The sequence below is a fragment of the Erythrolamprus reginae genome, chromosome 1, assembly GCF_031021105.1.
Source record: "Erythrolamprus reginae isolate rEryReg1 chromosome 1, rEryReg1.hap1, whole genome shotgun sequence".
NCBI lineage: Eukaryota > Metazoa > Chordata > Lepidosauria > Squamata > Dipsadidae > Erythrolamprus > Erythrolamprus reginae.
The window spans coordinates 340,299,423-340,325,681 of record NC_091950.1 but is presented as its reverse complement, the minus strand read 5'-3'; the positions used below and the strand labels follow the sequence as shown (position 1 = coordinate 340,325,681).

The 26,259-nt window shown below is 37.6% G+C and overlaps 1 protein-coding gene across 4 annotated transcripts in view; it reads right to left on the bottom strand.

Moving 5' to 3' along the window:
* The window catches only part of SDCCAG8 (SHH signaling and ciliogenesis regulator SDCCAG8), a 141,936-nt gene that overhangs the window by 18,716 nt on the left and 96,961 nt on the right, over positions 1 to 26,259 (bottom strand). For 2 of the 4 annotated variants that reach the window (XM_070734033.1, XM_070734035.1), the window contains exon 16: positions 20,693 to 20,824. The exons of 1 other annotated variant lie outside the window; for it this stretch is intronic. In XM_070734033.1, the coding sequence (XP_070590134.1) occupies positions 20,693 to 20,824 (132 nt within the window). Of the gene's footprint in view, positions 1 to 18,698; positions 18,804 to 20,692; positions 20,825 to 26,259 lie in introns of those variants that run through there. One more of the 4 variants, XM_070734037.1, reaches the window with a different exon arrangement.

Below are 26,259 nucleotides of genomic sequence, written 5' to 3'. Positions count from 1 at the left end.
ACCACAGATACACTTGGCATCCATGAATCTGTCTAATCCTGCCTTGAAACTATCAAGGCTGTCAGCTGTCACAACCTCTTCTGGAAGTGAATTCCATAAACCAATGACCCTCTGGGTGAATAAATATTTCCCCTTATTTGTCCTCGCTTTCTTACCTATGAGCTCTAGGGAGTGCCCCCTCGTCCTAACATTGTGTGATAGAGAAAATAATTTTTCTCTATCCACCTTTTCTATCCCATGCATGATTTTATACACTTCAATCAAATCACCCCTTAAATGCTGTCTTTCAAGGCTGAAGAGACCAAGGTGTTGCAACCTGGTTTCATAAGGGAAGTGCTCCATTTCCTTGATCATACTTGTTGCCCTTTTTGCACCTTTTCCAATTCCAATACAATAACAATTGTATTTTAGATTAACTAAACTATAAAAGCTGTTCCACTACCATAGTCAATAGAATGTTATTGAAGTTATCTGAACATGGCTAAGCAAGACCAAGATATATTTCTCTCAGAAAGGTGACAGAGAGATGACAAATCAGCCTTAGCTGGTAAAATGCACTACATGCTACTTTCACTTTTATTCATGAGGGATCACATAATCCCATACCTTGGCTCACAGCTTGCATGAATGACAGGTACAATTTGCAGATTACTTTAGATGCTCTAATTAGGAATAACTTGGACAGATTGTTGCAATAATGCCTCATACCTTTTGAAAAGAAGTCTGGTAAAAGAGAACTGAACAAATGAAGTAATTAATATGAAGCGAGAGGTGATATATATATAGCTGTAAACTCTATTGCAGATAATATAGCCTGCAAAAATATATTTGGAACCTAAAACAGGCTTTACCCAAAAAAAACCACCTTTAATAGCCCAATCCTACTATTTACTTGGCCACAACTTCATTATGTCCTCATGTCCTTACTCTCAGGAAAGTATATGCATTATTTTAGTCTTAAAGTTCTTGCTAATGTTACTGATGGCAGAATCTTGTGTACTTTCTCAACAATGCATTTGAAAAACCGCAGATCTTGCTCACACAATACAAGCAAACTGAACCTAATGGACAAACAGCTGCTCAATCCTGCAAGCAGCTGCAAATCATTCCTAAGTGTTACACGCATTTTGTACTGAAAAGTAATGTCTGAAAAGACCATCCATTAAAATTTCAGAATAAAGGGATATTCAGCACTAGTAATTATAGTCTTGCAACTGTTTCACAGGGGCTTTTGTTTCATGACCTTCTTATCAGCAGGTTCCACAAAATCTTTTAGAATCTTCTCTTAAAAACAGCAATCTTATTATTACAATTAAAACTGTAATTGCTGTATTACATTTGAGCAATTTGCAGGCACTGGACCTTTGGTTTCTGTTTTAATCAGCCTTTGAAACAGCTGAACAGAGAAATTGAGTGTTTTCATAAACTCAACCTCCATTCTCTAAGTGAGCACAGAGAGATAATTACAACTAATTCATTCACCAAAGCCCCAAATTTATTTAAAAACAAGGTATCACAATTGGTTATCTGTTTTTCATTAGAGATTGATAGCTTTCTAATTCCAGAGCAACAGATTAATTCCGCATTAATTGCTAAATATTGATAGAAATTGGAATGTCAAGCTTAAACATCTTTCACACACAATGCTACAATTTCCCAGCTAAAGGAAACAAAGATGTTTCTTATAAAGACACCAGAAAATCAGATAAAACGGTCCTGATTTCATCTCCCTTCCTTTAAACAAACGAAACACCGATAATTATAATAATTTTAAAAAGCTATCAAACTGAAAATCCTCCTTGCGAAAGAAAGATGTTTTTTTAAAAAATCAAAACAAAAACAAGGAAAGGCTCAGGAGCTCTTTGTACCAGAAAAAAAAAGGAGAATAAAATCATGCCATTTTTCAATATATTAATAAACAAATGGTGGAATGGGAGGGGGGGAGGAAAGGATGGAGCAGTAGGTGCCTGGGGGCCAATTGCCTCTCCAGCAGCGGTAAGGCTGTTACTAGGCTTGCAGTACCATTTGTTCCATTACACAATCTCCTGAAGCCTTTTACAGAGAGCTAAAACAACTGCCTGTACCAACACGACACATGGCTTTCCATCCCAACTCTTTGCTAATCCAGACGCTCCAACCATCTTTCTTTAAGATGCCATATGGTTGGCAGAAGCCTGTAGATCTAGCAGCACATCTGCTTGTACATTACTTTTTTTTCCCCTTTCAAGACTGCCTCCTCCAAAAAAAGGGGGGGGAGAGTAATTTTAATATTGCTAGTTATAAGAGAGGTATTATATCTAGATACACACTCACCCAGGTTGCTACAATAGCTTCATTCTCCAAGGAACAATTAGAAACAGAGCAAACAGAGCAAACAAATAAAGGAATGAAAGTCTTTTTTCATTATTCCTGCCATTTCCAACACCAAAGCATCAGAAATGTTATTCACAAACAGCTAATTCACTGAATAGGACAGCATTTCATCTGTCAAGCATAAATCAATCAGGAATCAAGTGGGAAGCCAGAATAAAAGAAGTCTTGCTTTGTTAACTGGCAGAGTGAAAGATCCGTATGCAAGTTCTGCGTGAATACATTGCAAGAGCTTTTTCAGGGAGAAAGGGGGAGTGTTGAAAATGCTTGATAAGCAAGATTATTGACAGTGTTAAAATCCGGATGGGGCAGACAAACATACATAAAGCCGTAACAAAACAGCTTGGAAAAATTAATTACACATAATATTTTATAGCTGTTTAGAACGTTAAAAGTTTTAGACAACCAATGTTTTATACAAAAGAAAAGAGTTGAAATGATAAACAGGGTACATTATACAAATATATTTCCTAAGAAGTAAACATCACGGTGATTCAAGAATAAAATCAGACCTTTAACTTTCCAAGTAAAACATGTAATTAAAAATGATTCAGGCAGAAATAGCAGTGAACATTGATGGCCTATACTGTTTGATAAAGGTAGAACAGTATGTGCCTATTCCTTTTTATTTAAATATACACCTCACAGACACCTCGTATCCTGGACACAAATTGCTTCAACTACTACCCTCCAAACGGCGCTATTGAGCACTGCACACCAAGACAACTAGACACAATAATAGTTTTTCCCCAAACGCCATCACTCTGCTAAACAAATAATTCACACTGTCAAGCTAGTTACTAAGTCTACACTACTATTAATCTTCTCATCGTTCCCATCACCCATCTCCTCCCACAAATGACTAACTTTGTTACTTATATCCTTACAATTTATATTGATTGTTTCCTAATAGGATTCGATTGTTTTTATGATTCTTGATGGACTTATCTTTTCATTCTATTCTATTCTATTCCATTCCATCCCATTTGAACTATGCAAATGTATATTCAAGGACAGAAGGGAGAAGGATGGCCAAAATAGACATGTTTAGGTAAGGTTAAGAGAAATCAAAAGCTTCTGAGTCACTTTCCAACAGCACAGCTACACAAGTTATAAAGAAGTGAACATCCTTGGATTTAGGAGCATTGAGCACATTGAAAATGCTGCACCCATTCAAACTATTTCTATGGAATTAAACCATACGTCTAATGAAAATGTAGTCAGGAAACAATGAGAAATATAAAATATAAACAAAAATTGATTCCAGCCATTGTAAATATTATGTTCAACAGATTTCTACATGTAGCAAGATTTCCATATGCAGGTGCAGAACCAAAGTACTGTAGCAACAATCCACTTGGAACGCACAGCAAAATGCATAACTGCATATATGCATTACAGAAAAATAATTCTTCCTTCAAAAGTCATGCTGGAATACCCCCTCCCCTTTTGACAGAATGGCATTTGCTCCCTTAGATCAACAGCAAACTGTTCAAATGAATATTGATTGATAGAGAATACTGCCAGCTGCAATTTTCAGTGTAACACTTCCTTTTTTCAGCATTCAGGACTTTTTGAAGTGTTCATCATTAAGTGTGAAATTGTCCATGCTCCTTCTCTGCCTGAAAATTGAGTATTTCTGGCAAGTCAAAGAAAATTCCCGATAGCTGTTTCTATGAGGAGGAGGAAAAATATTTGTATGTTCATTTTTTAAAATGAAATTTACATGTTAAAGATTCAAAAAGAGTACTTAGACCAGATGAGGAAAGAAGGAACCCCATATTTTATGACTTGATGAACAGAAGTCAGGATATATAGGCAGGGTCCCAGCACAATCGAGGTGGGAAGAGGGAATCTCAATCTTTGCTTTGATACTGGCATCTATCCCTGAAATAGTAATACACCTTGCTACCTGCAACTTCTATTCAAACAGTCATGAATAAAAGGACTGAGGTTGGAGGGGGGAAGAGTCAGTATTTCCTAGGTCAATGATGGTGAACCTATGGCACGGGTGCCACAGGTGGCACATGGAGCCATATCTGCTGGCATACGAGTCGTTGCCCTAGCTTAGCGCCAATGTGCATGTGTGTGCTGGCCAGCTGATTTTTGGCTTCCACAGAGGCTCTGGGAAGGCGTTTGTGGCTTCTAGAGAGCCTCCGGGGCATGGGAGAGGGCATTTTTACCCTTCCAGGGAAGCCTTTGGAGCCTGTGGAGGACGAAACACGAGCCTACTGGGCCCACCAGAAGTTGGGAAACAGGCAGTTTGCGGCCTCCAGAGGGCCTCCAGGGGGCAGAGGAAGCTGTTTTTGCCCTACTCAGGCATTGAATTATGGGTGTAGGAACTTGTGCATGCACGCGATAGCACGCACCCATGCTCTTTCGGCACCCGAGGAAAAAAAGGTTCATTCATTCATTTATTGGATTTATATGCCGCCCCTCTCCGAAAACTCACCATCACTGTCTTAGGTAGGCATGTATGTATGTATGTATGTATGTATGTATTTATTTATTTAAGATCTACTGAGATCCGGTAGTGGCTCCGGTGCTGTCTTTGCTGGTCTGTGTGTGCCACCATATCCCCCCCCCCTAATTTGGGGTGATTTTTTTCTCTGAGCATGCACTGAAGCAAAATTGTGCTAGGGGACGCATCCGTTCGAGCATAGCAAACACCCACGGGCGTGAAGTGTTGCAATGCGCACAGAGCACACTGGTAGGAAGGTAAGAGGAACTCGCCCCTGATCTACTGCACTATTTTGTGCTAATTAATTAGTTCAACATGCTGTATGTATGAATTAACAAAGTACATTTTAAAAGATCTGAACACTCTTTTAGCTGTTAGATGGATCTTTCCTTTAACAAGCCAGTCAAACACCTGGAATAGATCTAATTTTAAGGTGCTCCCTCTAGGAACATATAAAATCCATTTCTACTTAGTCCCTGTATATTCATTTTTCATGCCTTGCAAGTTTTTACTAGCCATATGTTTAAAAACATCACCATTAATCACTTTTGATGCCCTAATTTTCATAGCTCACAAATTCTTTTAGGATCCCAGACTCATACCTAGAATTCCCCCTTCTTTTACTTGTGAACAAAGCATAAATAAAATGTACCTGCTGAGATTTTAAACATTTAAAATTATATATGAAAGATGCTAAAATCAGAAACAGATAGCAAGTCATTAATCTATTACTGTAGCACTATAGAAGGAAAATGTATTGGGAATGAATTACATACAATTAAAACATTTTTAAGAAGCAAAAAATCACTGAAAGCTCACGTGCATGTGCAGAAGCAAAAACATGCTGGGACACACACTCAGGACACCTGAAGCTGCATGCGCAGCTCAACTTTTACTACTGGTGTGGCGTCCTGGACCATTCCAGTAGGAACCCGCTACTAGTGACATCATCAGTGCTCAGAGAAAACCAAAGGCTCCACAATCTAACTTCCATCACAATATCAACTAGCTGATTTATATTGTAGAGTGCACTCCAACTGTGGTGAATCATATCCAAATGACAATAATGCAGATGGACTCAGTACTCTCAGAGACGCTGTGAAAGGAAGGACTCACCCTATTGATTTTGAAGTTAAAAAGCATCCAGGTTATCTCACTATCGGGGCTCTCTTTTTAAACTACTTGCATTCCAAAATGCAATCCCTTAAAACACATTTAAGAAAAGAAAACCAACATCTGTTCTTGCATCAGACAATATATGTAAATTGATGTAATTTTGCATAATTTATTCTATATTGAATATACTGAAATGCTTCAAGACAGAGTCTAGCAGATCCCATGAATTACATGCTATTTGTGTTGAGATAGATCAGGGTTGTCAAATGCCAGGCCCACGGACCAGATACGTTATGTGCTGGTCAAGCCCACACCCTGTTTAGCAAAGGGGAAAAAAGTCCCAATACGTCACATGAGTCCGAATCCAACTGCACACATGTAAGAGCTCATATTAAGATTTACAAAGTGATGCTCAAGGTGGCAAGATGTATGTATCATGCCGCCTTGATTGCATCAGTGGAATTTTGCCCAGCTACTCTGTTTAGGGTGACCTGCTCCCTTTTTAACCAGGGGGGAGTTGGGGAGCCCTTGCAGAGCAGTGCCGAGGATTTTAACACATTTTTCGCTGATAAAGTTGCTCGGATCCGGGCGGACCTCGACTCCGATTGGATAACAGAGTTGACTGACAACGAGTCAGTCGAGGTGACTGGGGCCGTCCTTGTCCATCTGTCTGGGAAGAGTTTGATCTGGTGACACCTGATGAAGTGGACAAGGCCAGTGGAGCTGTGAGTTCCACCACCTGTTTGCTGGATCCGTGTCCCTCCTGGGTGGTTTCGGCCAGCAGGGAGATGACATGGAGCTGGGTCCAAGAGATTGTCAACGCTTCTTTGGGGAGGGGGTCTTTTCTGGCTCCCTACCAGGAGGCACTTGTGCGCCCCCTCCTCCAGAAGCCTTCCCTGGGCCCAGCCATTCTCAACAACTATCGTCCAGTCTCATTGTGCAATGGACAAAATCAATCAATCAATAAATAAATAATATAAGTTATGAAGTCTCAATCCGCTTTTTCCAAACTATTTTATTCAGTGTGATTACCATCAGATGAATTGGTATTATTTAGCAAATTATAGGATATCATTTCTGACATTATTTACTTTCCCTTATTAAGTTTTATATAAATGTACAAAAAGTAAGTTCTAACTTGAAGAAAAATAGCCTAATATTTTTTTGTTCTGTACACTTCAAATCAAATGGGACATTTGCTTAATAATGAGAAATTCTATACATCTACTTAATATATTTTGGATTTCACTGGGGCAATTAATTTAGCTATGAAACACACTGGATAATCTTGTACCAATTGAAACTGAAATGTAGACTACCTTAATACTCTGTTACTTCCGATGCTAAACAACCCAAACAAAATCCGTATTATATTGTGGCATATTGTAAACTATTATAGGAATGTTATTGACATTAAAATACTTAAATCTTTTTGCATTCTAAATTAATATTTTCATTATAATGTAGACTTTAATGAACTGTAAATTTATTTGATAGGATAGCAATATGTAAAATATATTTAAGTTAATATAATCTTTTAAAAGTACAGTAGAATGTAACAATTCTGTGTACAATTTAAACTTAGCAATTTTTTCTGGAAGACAATTCCCAGTTAAATATCAATAACTAATCATAGTTATTGCTCCTGCAGAGGCATCTGGGGCAGTTTTTTGTCCAGTTATCTGAGAACAGTTTGACCCTGTTGTTCCTGAATATGAGTACAAGCATTTGTGTTTTAGATCCACGTCCTTCCTGGCTTTTAAGGAGGCTGTAGTCTGTCCTCTTCTTACCAGGCCATTCCTAGACTCCACCATATTGGGGAGGGCGGGGGTTTGTTCCCTATCTCTAACCATTCCTTTTTGAAGAAGGTTGTTGCTTATCTGGACCACTTCCACTCAGAGTTCAGGCCTGGATATAGGATGGAAAGGACATTGGTCACACTTTTAGATTATCTCTGACGGCACCAGGATGTGGGTAGTACATCTATATTTGTTCTTCTTGTAATCTCATATATAACTTCTTAAATAATTAAAACAAATATATTCACTATATCAGTAATATTATTCTGCCTTTGAAGCATCCTAAAACTGTTGTAACAGTTGCAATCAATGAAAAGAGCCCCTCTTTAAGGGAGATGGGTGGTTAAGAAATAGAATATTAACTATTTAATTAGCTGAATAAACATTATCAATATTTTTCATATTCTGAAATAATGCAGTATCAATGAAAATATGGATCATATTGATTTGGATTGATCAATTATCCAATTACAGCATTAAGGGAGAGTCAAATGATATAATTAGTCTATATATCAATAACAACAACAGAGTTGGAAGGGACCTTGGAGGTCTTCTAGTCCAACCCCCTGCTCAGGCAGGAGACCCTACACTACTTCAGACAAATGATTATCCAACAACTTAAAAACTTCCAGTGTTGGACCATTCACAACTTCTGGAGGCAAGCCGTTTCACTGATGAATTGTTCTAACTTTCAGGAATTTTCTCCTTAGTTCTAAGCTGCTTCTCTCCTTGATTAGTTTCCACCCATTGATTCTTGTCCTACCCTTAGGTGCTTTGGAGAATAGCCTGACTTGTTGCTTGATTATCTTTTCCAGAATCTTCCCCGGTATTGAGGTCAAGGTGAAAGGTCTGTAGTTTCCTGGATCTATTTTTTCCCTTTTTTGAAGATGGGAAGAACATCAGCTCTTATCCAAAATTGCCGGTTTCTTTGCTTCTTTACCGGAATCGAACCGGTGTGCATGCACAGTGCGTGCACAGTGCGTGCAAGCTGGATGGCAATGGAGCGAGCCTACACGCTCCATTTTCATCAATGGAACAGGGGGAAGCCTAGTAGCCCACTCCTGATTCCAGTATTTCATGATCAATTGCCCCCAAAGTTCCTCTAGCTTCAACATCTTCTATCATTTCAGCTCTGTTAGTGAGAATTAAGTCCAATATGGCTGATCCCCTTATCCCCTTCTCTACTTTTTGGGTAACAAAGTTGTCTGCTAGGTTGTTAGGAACCTGTTGGATCTTCCGATTGGTGCAGAGTTTATCTCCCAGTTGATGTCATTACTATTGTGATGTGCTTCCTACATACCTTAGTTAACTGACTAGCAAAAAGTTTATCTACTTCCTCTGTTTGGTTGGGTGGCCTATGGTATATAGACCTATGGCAATGTCATTTCCCCCATCCCTTTAATATTGACCCAAATGCATTCAAGATAATTTTCATTATTCTTGTGTTCTATTTCTGTAGAGATGTAGTTATTTCTTATATATAGTGCAACTCCACCTCTTCTTTAATTCGATCTATTTCTTTTAAACAATTTAAATCCCTCTAGTTGTATATTCCATTTGTCAGTCTCATTCCACCAGGTTTTTATAATGGCAACTATATCATATCTTTCCCCATTTATTTGAATTTCTAATTCACCTTGTTTATTCTTCATACTCTGTGCATTGATGTATAGTCCATTTTGATTGACTTTGTGTTTACTGGGATACTTATAATGAATACTTTCTAATGGGATCTTGTTAATTCTTAGACAATGGGTATAAGATATAGCCCAAATTAATAACTGATCAAAGTTCTTTTGTATGTAATGCATATTTAAAATTCACTGCTATTAAGAGGTCATCCATTTGCACATATATGAGCTATATATTTCTTCTTTAATCTTCCTTTGAATTCATTTCAGTGAATTATCCTTGTAGTTTTTATTTTGACAGCTCTCTTTACAGCAGTAAAACAAAATGTGTGCATTGCAAATGGCAAGGATTCAAATTTCAGCTATGTTTATCCAAAATAGCACTGAACTGCTTCTGTACTTATGCTATACTGCCTACAGCCTTACGGAAGGGGAGACAGATGGGATGAATTTAGCAGGGAAACAGCTGGGGCTTGAAGTAGAGACAAGCAAAAGTTTTGCTATCAGGCTTCATTATGTATCAAGGTACCAGTAAAATGTGTATCCGTAAGGCAGCCAAAAAAAGTGTGTCATTTGACTAGTGATAATTACCTTTTCTCAACAGCTGACAATGTTCTAAGTAGCATTAAATAGGTATAATAATTAAGCAATAAGACAAGGCAGGCAGTGCTTTGCTTGGGATTATAGCTTGCCTCAGGTATGTTGCTAGGCATAAGGCTGAAGGGTGAGAGTTTTTAGACACTTGAGAGACAATCCCTAAGAAATGTACTACCTGGAATGTCTCACTGCTTTTAAACAGAAATCCAGAGTTATTAAGACATTTCAAAATCCTATGGATCTTGCTGACATGAAAATAAAATGTTGACTGCCTAGTGTCTTTTAATTTTATCTTTAAAAGACCAGTCTCTTACTTCCATACTCAATTAAAAGGCTAAACATGAGTGAACGTTGAATATCTATCCGTTTCACTGGAACATGATTAACCTATTAACCCATAGCTAGCAATATTGTTTAGATTACTAATGAAATAAAGCTTTTTGTGTCGAGCGCTTATATTTTTTTAATTTATGATTTTGCAATATTTCTACATTTCTGCATTCTCAGCCACGTTTTATCTCCTTCAGTATTTCTCTGTATACGGCTGTTCCAAAAAAAACAACCCCAAGACAGTCATATTATTTCAGAAAGACACAAAGAGTTGTTGCATTATAGTCAATTGTTCCATAAGAACAATCTGATTTAGAATATGGCAGGCTGGCATATTCTGCTTGATTCTGGATTTTTTTTAAAAAAACCCAGGGGTTTACCAATTCAGCATACAGCAGCCAAGTTAAAGAAATAGACAAAGTAGCCTAAAATGGATTTTTCTTAAAAGTCAAAAGAGGCATGATTATGATTTTAAAGGGCTCTATGAGATATTGTACATGTATTGGACTGTTACACAGAAGTCTCCCTAGTAGAAAAGGAGAAAAAAGAAAAATTATAGATAAACTGCTTGTTGATTTTAAAAATTACTAAATAGGAGCCAGTCTCTTCTATTCTTACAAGTAGTGCTTCGTATAACCAATGTAATCCATAATTGCTTTTAATATAATTCTCAACCCAGATTATTTTCACAATAATATTTCACATTCCACTTATTTATACATTTTAAAAGTTCCTTCTAAAAGAAAAGATTTCAAAATACGTTTGGTCACAAAGCAACTAAAGTAAAACCAGAAACACTCAGTGTGCCGTTTAAAAAACTCTGCCAAATAGGTTGGTAATTAGATTTTATTGTTATTTGGAGTTCATATAAGGCCTATGGAAGGATCCCAATTTTGTTAAATACCCAAAGTGGATATTTGCTGTGTGAGATCTGCTGCTTACTAGTATTTACAAAACATCATACTGTGCATCTTGAAATATCAGAGGGATACCACACAGAAACTGAACTTAAACACACAGATGTATCCATAACACAGAAATGAAGACAATGAGAAAATAGTAATTAGACATCCATTTAAATACCTTCTTAAAAACATTATTTAAAGACAAGTGACTCCACTGGAAACAAGCTATCAGAATCAGCAAAGAGGGTCCCATTCAGAATTATGATATAATATATACCAAAAAAATAAAAGCAGAGAATTTCTGCAACACTTTTAATCAGGGTCAAATTCTTAAGTAGCTTGTGAATTAGATGCCTATTATGGGATATGGCATGCTGTTTTGTTTAGTATTACACTGGTTTCTTTCCATAAATCTGCTAAGATTGCATAGGCTCAATTCTTGGATCTTAGGTCTTAGATTGGCTTGTTTCCTGAAGTTAAAGAGTTATCAAAGTACTGGTCATAAAAATAAATTATGAGTCCTTTCACTCAACTCAATCTATCAAAATACTTCAAAAATAAAACTGAAGTAGGATTTGACCAAAATTTAATGTAGACAACCTACCTACCTTGTAGCTTAATGACACAGGGATCCCATACTTGTATCGTAAATAATTTATTTAAAAAATATTTGTAAAATGAAATAATGGCATTTATGACATCTGCCTTTTCTGCCTATAGCAGAGGTGTTTGGGTAGATCTTTAGACGACCGTTACAGACAGGCTGGTTTCCTCATTTCTTCTACCTTTAGATGTGCATACATTCAATATATGAATATGGTGGGAAAAAGATAAATGAAAAATATGCACTGGTTTTCCTTCTTATAATGCCTCTGCTGCCTAATAACTATATAGTGGATAAGTCGGGAGGAAAAGTTGACTTTTGACCTCTTGTAGTGCTATATATGAGATCCGTACCCCATAATAGAATGGATCGCAAAAGTATGCCCATTCAATACAATAATCCTAATTCATTTTTCAAATAGAGTTAACCACATATTTTTACAATTAAGAAAAGTTCATTGCAACAATTGACTGCAAATGATATTAACAGAATACAGTATGATGGATTCCTTTAAGAGCTATAGCTCATGCTATAGAAGAGATGAGAGAATGAATAAAGAAGGGGGATATTAGTAAATCCACTGCTATAAAACACACACTATAAAAATATGATATCAAATATTATATGTACCACAGTGAAATAGATTTCATAAATGCTATTTATTTATTTAATTGGATTTATATGCTATGCTTGCTTTCAATTCTGAAAAGGCCACCACTCCAGGTATTTGGCTGCCAATATAACCCAGGAGCATAATACTCATTTGACACATTGAGTCTTTATAATCTAACATCTATGAAATTAGACAAGATTTTTTTTCTTATTTATGGTAACAGGCAAGTGCAGAGCTTTGCCATCTTGTTACACAGATGGCTGTACATTTTTTAAATTGTTAACTTACAGCCACTGATGCCTGAGGAATAGACACACATCTGCCCCAAACTGCCAATCCTCTAAGCTTTTCTTTTGAACTATGGTACTCAAAAGAGATCAAGTAGGTGTAAGAAGCCAATTTTAAAAGCAAAATATTGGTCATGTACATAGTCTTACAGTAGACAAAGATACATAGGAAGCAAAAAACTCTTTTTGATTTGCATATACCAGGTCAACTAATCAACAACAAATAGCCACTGAATATAAAATATTATTTGAACGGATATTTTTAATTGTTACCACATCATGGAAATGGCTGGTATTAATTACAGGTGACTGATTCATATAGAAATAAAAACATGAATGTTTTTAAAATCTCTCTTGTCTTAACAGCTCTCTTTTCCCTGAGGCACTGATACATTAATTCTTCTACACATGAATGCAAGCAAATTTATATTATTTATATTGATATCATTTTGAACTAAAAAAAATATAACATTTTGACAAATTCCAGTTAAAGTCTATGGAGAATCTCAGTCATCCAGGTCATGGTTGTCCCAAAGATGCTTTTTCCAAGAGGCAATTGGACTTTCTGTTTTTTCTTTAAAGACATTTTCCTTCTCATTCAAGAAACTTCTTCAGCTCTTGGATGAGAAGCGAAACATCTTCAAAGAAAAAACAGAATGTCCAGTTGCCCCTTGAAAAAGCACCTTTGGGGAAATTCTAATGAACTTGCATAATTACAGCAATCTAAACATGACAGTGATTACAAAACCACATACTGTAGTTGTAAATATTTTTAATCAGGATTCAAAACTTACGGAAATACAATATCTCATTGCATTAGGCAATCATGCCAATATCACTAATTTGTAAAGTTTTTTTTTAAAAATATCAAAACTGAATTTATGGCACTCCCAGCCAACTACGTAGTTTTCGGAGTATAAGATGCACCAGAGTATAAGACGCACTTAGATTTTAGAGGTGAAAAACAAGGAAAAAAGTATTCTGAACCAAATAGTGTAGTAATATATTATTTAATAAAATACTAGTGTAGCAATACTTTTTACAACCATGTACACTTTTTACAAACTTCAAACTTGACCGCTTTAAGTCTTGTGGACTTCAACTCCCAAAATTCCTCCTCCAGTCATGCTAGCTCAGAAATGGGAGTTGAAGTCCACAAAGCCTTAAACATGCCAGGTTTGAAAACCCTTGCACTCCTAACCCCTAACTCAAGGGTTTTCAAACGTGACAGGTTTAAGACTAGTGGACTTCAACTTCCAGAATTCCTCCTCCAGTCATGCTAGATAAGGTAATAAGAAGGCAAAAGCAGCCTCATTTTTTGCAAAAAATGGGCTGTTTTTGCTCGGTTTTCAAAAAAATTGGGTGTGGAAAGGGTCTGGGGAGCTTGCAGATAGCTCTTGGATGCTGGGGGATGGCAAAAATGTTCCAATTTTTGTGAAAAATATTCTGCATGCATCGAAGTGCCGAAAATAGGCGGAAATCTCACGCATGTGCATCTCAATTTCCATCACCAGAAACCCAATCCCAGCCAGACCGGCTGCAACCCATTACTGCTACTACCATGACTATGGTTAAGCTTTGGAGCTTCAACAATTGCAATCTGCCTATTCTCAGATGAAATTAGATGGGGTTTCAAGGCTTTGGAAGATTTTCCAATCACATAATGGATTTCTGTGATAGGTTCACAGAATTGTTGAGTGCTAAATTCCAACATTTTGATTTTCTGAAGAATTTAAGATATCGAGATACTTAATGTACTTCCAGCTTGCGGAGCAATGAACCCCACAAAACTTCCCCATTTGGCACACCAGGTTTTGCCCCCCAACACCTGCAGTTTCTGACAATGACCGCCTCTTTTCTTGTTTCCAGCTGTCATATTAAGTGCTGGAAAGAAAGCTTGTCTCCAATGCACATTAGAATAAATTCTACCTACTTAAAAATGGTCTTGTTCTGCGTGTACAGGAGAAAGATGGAACTAGAACTCCTCTCTCTGTCTGATGATGTTCTGAAACACTGCAAGACACTGGAGACTCAATTCTGATAAGACTTGAGTTTGATTGGCCAGCAGATATGACAAAATACAGTAAGGCTGTAGGTATACCCTATTCAGAATTGGGCAGCATTCCCTCTGAAGCAGGTTTGAAGCCTGGAGGTATGTTTAGATCCAGCACTGTGTACCAGTTGTGCCTGTTTCTGCTGGAGACATACAGTATATGACCATAATGATGAATGCCTTAATTATCTCATGTTTAAATTAATGTAGCTATTTTTTCCAGGGGCCTGCCCTTGAAGAATGCTTGGAAAGACTCAAATAAAAAACAATGCGGTCACATTGCCTTCTTAGGCAGGCTCTGTTTACCGCAGTATGCTATTCCCATACCAACTGCTCAAGTTTTCAATCCTTCTTGTTCATCGTTAAGATGCAGATTACAGAAAACCCTAAATTATTTGGGGTCAGTCCATCTGAAAAGTATAACTTTTCATATGATCCTGTCACAAATCTGGTGACAAATGGATTTTTCCCCCCTGTGGCAACATTCCATCTGTAATCTTCCATTTCTAAGGCAATTAAGATTGGCTCTACTTTAAAAAAAATGAGTTTTATTAATTTTTTCCCTTAAGAAACAAACAATACATACATAAAGCAAAAATATAAATTGATTAACATTCTTGCAACATTTCCATTTCAGTGTTATATATATTTCCATTTCTATCTCTCTACATATTTTTATATGTCCCTTTATAATTCCCAGTTGTTTCTTTATGTTGTTTATATATTCTGTTTCATATTGAGTTTCTTATTTGTATGAGGGTCACCCAGAAAGCAATGCACCCCATTTTTTTTCTCAGCCTACAATAATGGCACGAATGCAAAACTTTAGATGTACATTATTTGAATTGTCAGGAGTGTGTTTGTAAATTTTGCATTTCTTCAGACAGATAGCGTAGCTACATCAGTGTTTTCAAATGGCACCTGTAAGTGATATACATTACAAGCAGTGTGTCATTATTGAATTTTCTCACTGCAGAGAAAGAAACTGTTGGGAACATTCACAAACGTTTGTGTACAGTTTATGGAGAATCTGCAGTCGACAGAAGTACAGTTAGTCACTGGGCACAGAGGGTGAGACCATTAGAAGAATGGTTAGAATTGTGTCTCGCTGGAGGAAGGCCATAGAACGGGATGGAGATTACTGGAAAAATAGGGAATGTAGAAGAAACATCATTCTTTCTTGTATGTAAGTTTCATTGTGTTCAATAAATAATTGTTGAAGAAAAAAATGTGATGCATTACTTTCTGGGCGACCCTCGTATAATTATAGTGGTACCTCTACCTAAGAACGCCTCTACTTATGAACTTTTCTAGATAAGAACCGAGAGTTCAAGATTTTTTTGCCTCTTCTCAAGAACCATTCTCCACTTACAAACCTGAGCCTCTGAAACTGTAACCAGGAAAGGTAGGGAGAAGCCTCCGCGGGGCCTCTCTAGGAATCTCCTGGGAGGAAACAGGGCCGGAAAAGGCGGGGAGAAGTCTCCATGGGGCCTCTCTGGGAATCTCCTGGGAGGAAACAGGGCCTGCACCCTCCCTGTGTTTTCCCCAATCACACACATTATTTGCTTTTACATTGATTCCTATGGGAAAAATTGCTTCTTCTTACACTTTTCTACTTAAGAACTTGGTCATGGAAGGAATTAAGTTCGTAAGTAGAGGTGCCACTGTATAGTATTCTACATACATTTTTATTTAATATAATCCAATTCATATTCCAAATTTCCAGCTCATTAATCTTATTCATTTTCTATTAATCTTATTCTCTATTTCTATCCTCTAGTCTAGTATTTTGAACCGTTTGTTCCACACTAAGTAGTATTCCATTTCTTATTTTGTTTTATCTCTTTTGTTAATTGTCCATTTCCACACCGTCCAAGATTTTTCTTATTACTTCTTCCTCTTTAGGTATTTCTTGGTTTTTCCAATTTGGAGCATAGGATATCCGTGCTGCCGTTATTATATGCAAAATTAAATAATATATTTCTTTTTTATATCTTTTAGTAATTATTCACAATAAATATAGTTCTGGTTTCCTCTCAATCTCCTGTCCTATTGTTTCCTCCAATCATTTTTCAATTTTAGTCCAATATTTCTTTAGCATTCAGGCATGTCCACCATAGATGATAATAGGATCCATACACTTCTTGACATTTCCAACAATTCGGTTTCATGTTGAAACATCTTAGCTATTCTTGCTGGTGGAAGATGTCACCTATAGAACATCTTGTATTGGTTTTTCTTGTATGCTGTTAACATGATCAGTTTCTCATTTGTTTCCCAAATTCTTTTCCATTTTTCCAGATTCGGTTATATTATAACCAAAAAATCTCCCCCCCCCCCCTCTGTAATCATTGTGTCCTTTACTACCTCCCCTTAAATTTTCTATCTTGACAAAGATTTGTATATTTTACTTATGTTTTTCTCCTGTACCATCTTGTCTAATTTCTCTTCTTCTTTTTGAAATTCATATAATTTATGTTTTTGTTATACCTATTCTGAATTAGAGAATATGTACACCAATCTGTGTTTATTCCTTGTTCTTTCAATTCATTTATCAAGTCCTTGTCCTTTAATGTTTTCTCCCTGTCTGTTGAGTTTGGGTATCTCATTGATTCTGTTATAGATAGCAATTTTGGTATCTTAATGTAATGATTTTTCTTTATTTTTTGCCAAATCTGTAAAAATGAATTTCTAATTAAATGCCTTTGGAAGTAAATATGAACCTTTTTCCCCCACCCTCCCAGATAAATGTGTGCCAACTTAATTGTAAATTATGTCCTTCTAATACCAGAATCCTCCTATTCTTTAATGTAATCCCATCTTTTATCCATGTTAGAGCTGCTGCTTGATAATATAGCTCTCAATCAGCAAAGCCTCCTTTTGCACTGCTATCCTACAGTAGTTTCAATTTAATCCTGGGCATTTTCCCTTGCCAGATGTATTTCGACACATTTATTTAAATTTTCAAGAGTTTTTCCTAATTTTATTGGCACTACTTGAAATAGGAATAATAATCTTGGTAATATATTCATCTTAATGATTATCTTCCCTATGAGTGATAGTTGAATATTTAATATATTTTTCCATCTCTCTCTAAGTCTTTTTTTATTTGTTGCATTATTTTATTATATTATCCTCTATAATTGACAAACACTTTAATCAAATTCCTAGGGTTGGGGTTTTTGGTGGGGTTTTTGCCGTTTTTCATATTAATTTGGTTTTCCAACTCTTCCTTGTTTTTGGTAAGGTTTTTTGTTATTGTTTTTGTTTGTTTTAAATCCTGCAATCTTACCATATTCTTCTATTTTTGTATTAATTAAGGTTCCTATTCTAATGGCTCCTTTACTATAAAAACAAGGTCATCAGCAAAGGTTTGAGATGCACATGCATGAGATTTCCGCCTATTTTCGGCACTTCTATGCATGCAGAATATTTTTCTATAGTCTATTCATTCAATCATCTAATCATCAAAACTATTAATCACATGTTGTTGTTTTCCTTTTTTAATTCAAAAAGTCATTATGGGATTTCCAGTCAATTATAACTGTGGTTATTGTCTTTTCTCTAATCAAACAAGTCAATTACAAAGAATTCTGTCATCTTCACAAAGCATTCCTCTATTGTAGGAAAGGAAGGAAAGAAGTACTAAGGATTTTATGTAACTGACAATAGGGGAGGGCATCATCTCCACTCAAGGGCTATTGAGCCAGTGATGTATGAAGAAATTTCTGTAGTCATGTGGTCAGTATGATGTCATGGAGCATTATTCCTTCCCACAAAAGTGGTACCTATTTATCTACTTGCATTTGCATGTTTTTAAGTTGCTAGGCAAAGGGAGCTGATACCATCATATGACTTTGGGATCTCAAATCTGGGCTGTTCATTTTCAGCTGAAAAGTCCTGTGTCTCAACTACTAAGTCATCTCTCTCACCTGGAGATATTGTCACAATTTTTCCATCTTTGAGCATACAATGATGTTGAAGTAATCACATATAAAAACAGTGTTCCATGACTCTTTTCTGTTCATCCACCAATCCTAGGAGGAAATGTGCTGGTTTCAATTAAATATTAATACCGGTATTTAAAATTCTATGAATCACTATATGTATTCGAGCCTACAATTTTCAAGCTTTTTTTACATGTCCAAGGTGATAAAACGTCTCTTCTTATTTTCCATATTTCCAACACAAATTTGAAGCATGTTTAAGATTCTACATTTTGCTAGTGTCATATACCTACAGTACATTATTTTATAAACATTTTCTTTAAGATTATAACATAATGTAAAGTGTTATCCTTTCAACTACGTATTTGATTGAAGTGATGCTGTGACTGCCCTTTTGTAATGCTGCTTGGAGGCTATGGGGGCCTGATGGAGGACAATAGGCTTAAGCCGAACTCTGGTAATGGTAACTTTGGTAATGTAGATATATGGAGCCTCAAAATCTTTCATTTTGGGTGAGGTGGTACCACCCCAATGCAGGGTCATAAACTCCTGCTCAAAGAGCAGGTGGCAGGCTTAGGAGAGCCTTCACACAACTGCATGTGGTACACCAATTGTACCCTTTTCTCAATGATGAAGTCCTGCACTGAATCACTCAAGCCCTGGTCATCTTCTGCTTGGATTACTGCAACATACTCTATATGAAGCTATCTTTGAAGAACAATTTCTGTCTTTCCTTTCAGATTATCTCCTGGGTTAAATTGGGCTGCAATTCAATTCTTCTATATTAGGAGATAAAAAAAACAACCCAACACAACATTAAAGTCTCTAATTCAAAGCCAAGGATCTACAGAGCCAGCAGCTATAGAATAATAAAAGTCACTTTCTAAAATTGGGTAGAACTCAGAATCTGATATTATTTCTCAACTAATTGTGAGGATATAAATGTATGGTAGGAAAAAAAATCTGAAAAGTTCAAATCTCCCTCTCATTTATTAAAGATAAAACAAAAGCTGTTTGAAATGGGAGGGTGAGGCATTTTGGTGAACTGATATCAACTGCCTCTATTTTGGACGGACAGAGTAAACACATACCCTCACAAGCATAATAACTGAAATACTGGTAGGTAACATATTTGTAAGGAAATATTCCAAACCTTAGATTAAATTAATAACGTAGTGAACAACAAATCTAGTGCTGTTTTACAACATAATAAGTTCCGATATGAATATTACCAAGAGGACTGAAAATGAGGCCAAACGATTATAAATGACAAGATATATAAACAGCAAGTAAGACATTTAGAAATTCAGTGAGAGGAAAAAACTGAAGAAGTGGCATTTCTTAAACAGATGTAAGGGTGACTGCAGATGGCATGTTAGAGAAGGTCAGCTGCCTCAAAGGCAATAAACAAGAAAGTTGATTTGTGATTGAACACAAAGAAGAATACGTAATGCAAAAAAGGGAAAGAGTAGCCTGGATATTAAAGAAAAATATTTTAGGCTATTCTAAATTTTCAGCAATTATTCTTCTGCATTATTAATACCAGATCATATACATTAGAAGCTAAGTCTCATGGCAAATGTAGATGAAGAGACACACCTACATCGGCCTGATTGGTTTAAAGGAGACAACAATCCTGTCTATCATAGCCACAGAGTAATACAGAGCTCTGTCTCAATGGGATGGAGAGGTTTCTTTTATTTTTTAAAGTAAGATATATGTTTTACACACACTCACATCTTTTTTTAGAAAATGTCTATTGAAATGTAGATGCTGATAAAGACACGGAAACGATTTATTGGAGACAAGCATAGTTGAATATAATTTGGACTGCATTTGATTTGATTTTTTATATCTATTTTTTTTTTTTTAAATAAGCAATTACTTAAAATATTGATAATGATTTTGAGATGAAAAGTATAGGAACATCAGGTTTGTTATAGTAAACCGCAGAGGGATAAATTAATAAATCTCCCTACCTTAGCTTCATTTTCTCATGCATCCTTCCATGCTGGATACACTGATCCTCCAATTCATCATGCCTTTTCTGCACCTTCTCAAGTCTGTCACGGATATACTCATTTTCCTGACTAAGCTGGCTGATTTCCGACCTAGAGGATTAAGAACATTGATGATGGATGTTGCCAGATTTTATCATGCAGTGTATCATCAACTTAACAATATACAGTACTTCACATCTGCATCTTTCTTCAGAACAGAGAATATCAAAAAGTACTCTGGCAGTACTGTTGGGGATATAACACTATCAGAATCTGCAGTTTAAAGCTTCTATTTAAACCAGCACTGGCTTAGATAATAAGTATCATAGTCTAATTTAGAGGACACTGTGAGGTAAAAGGTACTTTTAAAGAATGTTTGGAGACTGCAGTTAGTCCAAAATGCAGCTGTGCGAGCTGTCATGGGTATACCAAGATATACCCATGTATCACCATCATTCCGTGAGCTGCATTGGCTACTGATTGGTCTCCGGACACAATTTAAAGTTTTGGTTATTACTTATAAAGCCCTACAGGGCTTAGGACTAGAGTACGTACAGAACCGTCTCCTACCTCATGTATCCCAGTGGCTGGTCAGATCCTACAGGGCTGCCTTCTCCAGGTCCCGTCATCCAAGCAGTGCCTATTAGCGGGGCCGAGAAGGGCCTTCTCTGTGTCAGCTCCAGTCCTCTGGAATCAACTCCCTCCAGAGATTCGCACTTCCCATACCCTCCTGGCCTTTCAAAGGGCTTTAAAAACACCCCTTTGTCGGCAGACCTGGGGCCATTCAGCATGAACACTCTGCTCTGGCTGCTAGTATATTTGTGGCATTGGATGAATACTAGTTGTATGGTTTTTAATGTTCGGGGTTTAAAATTTTGTAATTAGTTTTAACTTGTACACCATCCTGAATCCACTGGAGAAGGCAGCTTATAAATGTATGTATGTATGTATTTACATATGTACATATGTATGTATGTATGTATGTATGTATGTATGTACGCAAGTAAATAAATAAATAAATGCATGGATGAATAAATGAATGAATAAATGAATAAATGGCTGAATTATTGTTGCCAGGGGTATAGAGGTTTTTGGGGTTTTGGGTTTGGGTTTCATCTTTGTAAGCTGCTCAGTCACTGTGAGTGATTTGGGCAGCCAGGTAAGTTTTTTAAATAAATAAATATTAAAAAAAAATAAAACCACAGACTTTTTAAGGGAAGTTCATTACACTAGGAATTAACTACCGTATTTTTGGAGTATAAGACGCACCTTTTTGGGGGGACAAAAACAAGGAAAAAAGGCTTCTGCCTCTAGAGCAATTTGCCAAACAGCGAACAGCAAACAGCACAGGTGATATACACTGTTTGCTGTGTATTTCTGTGCATGTGTATTGATGCCTGCCCATAGAAATAGCAAAGAATTGGAGAAATGCACATTGTGGAAATATATTAATCCCAGAAAGTTTTCTTAAATGCAATCACACTAACTCCTCCCAATTATTTAAATAGATCTATCCAAACATGACTAAGCCAGGGTTTAATTCAGCTGCCTTATCTCAATACTAATACTTAATACTAATACTTAATATTAAAACAATACATTTCAGATTATACTATACAGTGATCTCTCGATTAGCGCGGGGGTTACGTTCCAAGACCTCCCGCGCTAACCGATTTCTGCGTTATACTGGATGCGGAAGTAAAAAACCTTCTGCGCATGTGCGCCATTTTTTTTCATGGCCGCACATGCGCAGATGGTGGAGTTTGCGTGTGGGCGGCGGGGAAGACCAAGGGGAGGTTCCTTCAGCCGCCCAACAGCTGATCTGCTCCGCAGCGCGGAAGCAGCGAGGAGCCGAAGATGGGGTAAAGGCAAAGGGGAAACCCCATCTTCGGCTCCTCGCTGCTGCCGCGCTGCGGAGCGGATCAGGTGTTGGGCGGCTGAAGGAACCTTCCCTTGGTCTTCCCGCTTGCCGCTTGCCAGTCCACACACGCCCCCCTGGATGAGCCGGCCACAGGGGCGAGGGGTGGGGATGAAGGGGCAGGACTTCCCGGGCGGAAGGCATGCTCGGCTCTGCCGCTCCAGCCCCTTTCGGCCGAGCAGCCAGGGAAGTCGAGCCAGGCGTGGCGGCGGCCTGCGCCGATGTTCCCCGCTGCGACGGAAGGCAGTCGCTTGGCTAGGGAGGCTCGGCCGAAAGCGGCTGGAGCGGCAGAGCCGAGCACGCCTTCCGCCCGGGAAGTCCTGCCCCTTCATCCCCACCCCTCGCCCCTGTGGTCGGCGGGAATGAAAGGGCAGGACTCCCTGGGTGGAAGGCGTGCTCGGCTCTGCCGCTCCAGCCGCTTTCGGCCGAGCCTCCCTAGCCAAGCGACTGCCTTCCGTCGCAGCGGGGAACATCGGCGCAGGCCGCCGCCACGCCTGGCTCGACTTCCCTGGCTGCTTGGCCGGGGAGGCTCGGCCGAAAGCGGCTGGAGCGGCTGGAGCCGAGCACGCCTTCCACCCAGCGATTGTTCCGCTGCCGCCAGCATGGCCTGGCTGGCAGCGGAAAATGTAACGGAGCCCACGGGGGATTCGCCTTCCTCCCACCCGCAGCCGAGACTGATTGTGGGCTCCTTCGCAACCTCGGAGAGCTTCCGGGGCAGGGAGGAAAGCGAATGCCACGGGGCTGGGCTCGGCTCCCCTCTCGGCTCCCCCCCTTACCAGCCCCGCCGCGGAAGGCTCCATTCTGTTCCCTGCCGGCCCGATTGAGCGGCCGGCGGTCTCCATTCAGGGAACAGAATTAAAAAAAAAATTTTTTTTTAAAAATTTTTTTTAAAAAAAAATTTTTTTAAAAAAATAATATTTTAATATTTTATTTTTTAAATAATATTTTTTGAAAAACCGCGTTGCAGCGTTTCGCGCTAATCGAGAACGCGCAAGTCGAGGGACTACTGTACAGATCTTTAAAATTGATGTGGCTTTCTGGAAGTATTCTCTGCTATTTAAAAGAAGATACAATGGCACTGGGCCTCTTCAAATCAAGCATTCATTTTAAAAAACTTCATTTTGTTAAGTTGTCTAGAACAATAATAAAACAATAATAAGTCTTTAAAAAATAAGTCTAATGATTTGAACATTCTATAGGCATTTATAGTGCTTCCTTGCAGCAAAAAACAAACAGCCAGTTTCAGCCTTTGCCTCTCCCTGCAGCAATTTGCCTCCGTGCAGCTTTAGTTTCATTTTCATTTTAGCATGTGGGCTTGTCAGCAATGTCAATGAATCAGTTGATTGGCAGGAGGCTGATAATCAGTGGCTTGTGCTAATCAGGTTCTGCTGCTATTTGCTGCAAGGAGGTAAATTGAGACCAAAGAGTGGGAGTGGCTGGGTGGGGCTTCATTTCACCCTCTTCTGGGGGTAAAAAGGTGTATCTTATCCTCTGAAAAATATGATACATGAGAAACTGTGTTATATAATTTCATTTACTTTGCAGGAAGATGTTATAGTTTTCTTTTCAATGCCACTAAACTGCAGGAACCACATTAGGTGGGCCTGAGGACATGGTAACTGCATTATGAGACATTACCTTCTCCCCCAAAGTGAAGTAATGTCCATGCTTATTATTTTCTGAAAGTCCCTTGGTACCTGGCTATGTCATTTGACCTTGGGGTTTCAGGAGACCGGTCCATGGAGAGGGGTGGGATATAAGTCCAATCAATCAACCAATCAATCAATCAACCAACCAATCAATCAATAAATAAATAAATAAATAACTAAATAAATCTTGCGGTGACTTTCTTACTAATCTTAATCTCTTGTGTGTTTTATGTTTCCTTTTTCTTATACTCTTTGTTTGCTTTTGACATGCTTATTGTTTTGATCTTTTGTTGTTGTAGTATGGTACCCAGAGCCATGTCTTGTGAGATTTTATAAATAAATAGAGAGAGAGAGAGAAATGATAGAGGATAGATAGATAGATAGATAGATAGATAGATAGATAGATCCTAAGCATATTTTTAGAAAACATGTTCCACCAAATTCTGTGAACCTCCGATTAAAAACATGGCATGACACAAATGGTTTTGAAGACTGGAGTCACAGAATGAATATTTTAAATAATAGAAGAGTTACCGTGGCAAATAATTAAGCTCACAATTCTGTCATTTCACTCAAATATTTTCTTTGTGGCTTAGGCACTGCAATGTTACTGAAATACCAAAGCTGCAAAATGTAGCATTAAACATTCATAAATCTTGAGCCATTGAGAAATTAGCATACATACAGCTCTCAACCTTTGACCTCAAAATTGCTAACCAAGGGTGAGTTTTGCCCTGTTTTATGACCATTTCTGCCCCACTTGTTCAATGAAACAAGGCTGCTGTTAAGTTAGTAACATGGCTGTTAAGTGAATCTGGCTTCCCCCTTGGCTTTGCTTGTCAGAAAGTCACAAAAGCTGATCACATGACCCTGAGACACTGCAACCGTTATAAATGCATGCCAATCATCAAGCATCCAAATTTTAGTTACGTGACTACAGGCATGCTGTAAAGAATATGTGAAAAATAATCATGACACTTTTTAAAGTGCTGTTGTAACTTCGAATGGACACTAAATAGTTGTAAATCAAGGGTGTTGTAAATCGCTCTATGCACATTTAGCTTAAAATGTCAGTTTTGTTCGTTTAATTTTGACAGACATACAAAAATTTCACCCAAAATATTTGGTTCACTATCGTTGTTTTTCTGTTAATCAAAAACTTAGCATTTTAGTGTAATATAATTAAATGTAAAGTAGCTTCCATTTCTTTGGATGGAGATTAGGAGAGAGAAAAAGATATCACAGTTGTGGCTTACTTTTCTGCACAAGATCAGTTTTAGCTTCTGATTTTCTAGCTTTGCAAGACATTCCTGGTGTTTAACTGTAATGACTGCAGTCATCCAATGCAGCATCAATTGAACATGCAGAAAAACAGTTCAACCGGGTGCATGTTCTTTGCTTCAATTAAACTCACACAGTTGGATGCCTACTGTTGCCAAAATGGAAATATAATTTATCCATTATAGGGAAACAGTAAAACTACACTAAAAGTCATTTAACAATATTTATAACACCATAAAAACAGTGTTAAAATATATGGACTGCAATGTGCACCAAAATTATAAAATTTGTTTCTCATAATCGGTGATTAAAAACAGGATCGTTTCTCTAGCTTCAATACACTCAACCCTGGTGACAGATTAGAATTCAAATCTTAATGATCAATTTACAATTAACAAGATAGAAGTGAAACAAATTAAACCAACCATTATATATAACGAGACCCAATGGACTTCCATTGTTGCACTTAATTACAAAGCGCAAATCACAAATACACAATAGACAGCGTCAAGCATCAATCCACAAACCTTAGACAGCATGATAATCCAAAAAAGAGGGAAAATCATATAGAAAACACTAAAGAATTGTATTATTACAATTCTATGTGTTATACAGAGCTAGGTGTGCAGCTGGAGGGGAGTAAGTTCAATATGTCCAAGATCCACCTATGTATGTGGGAAAAATTTTGCTCAAACTAA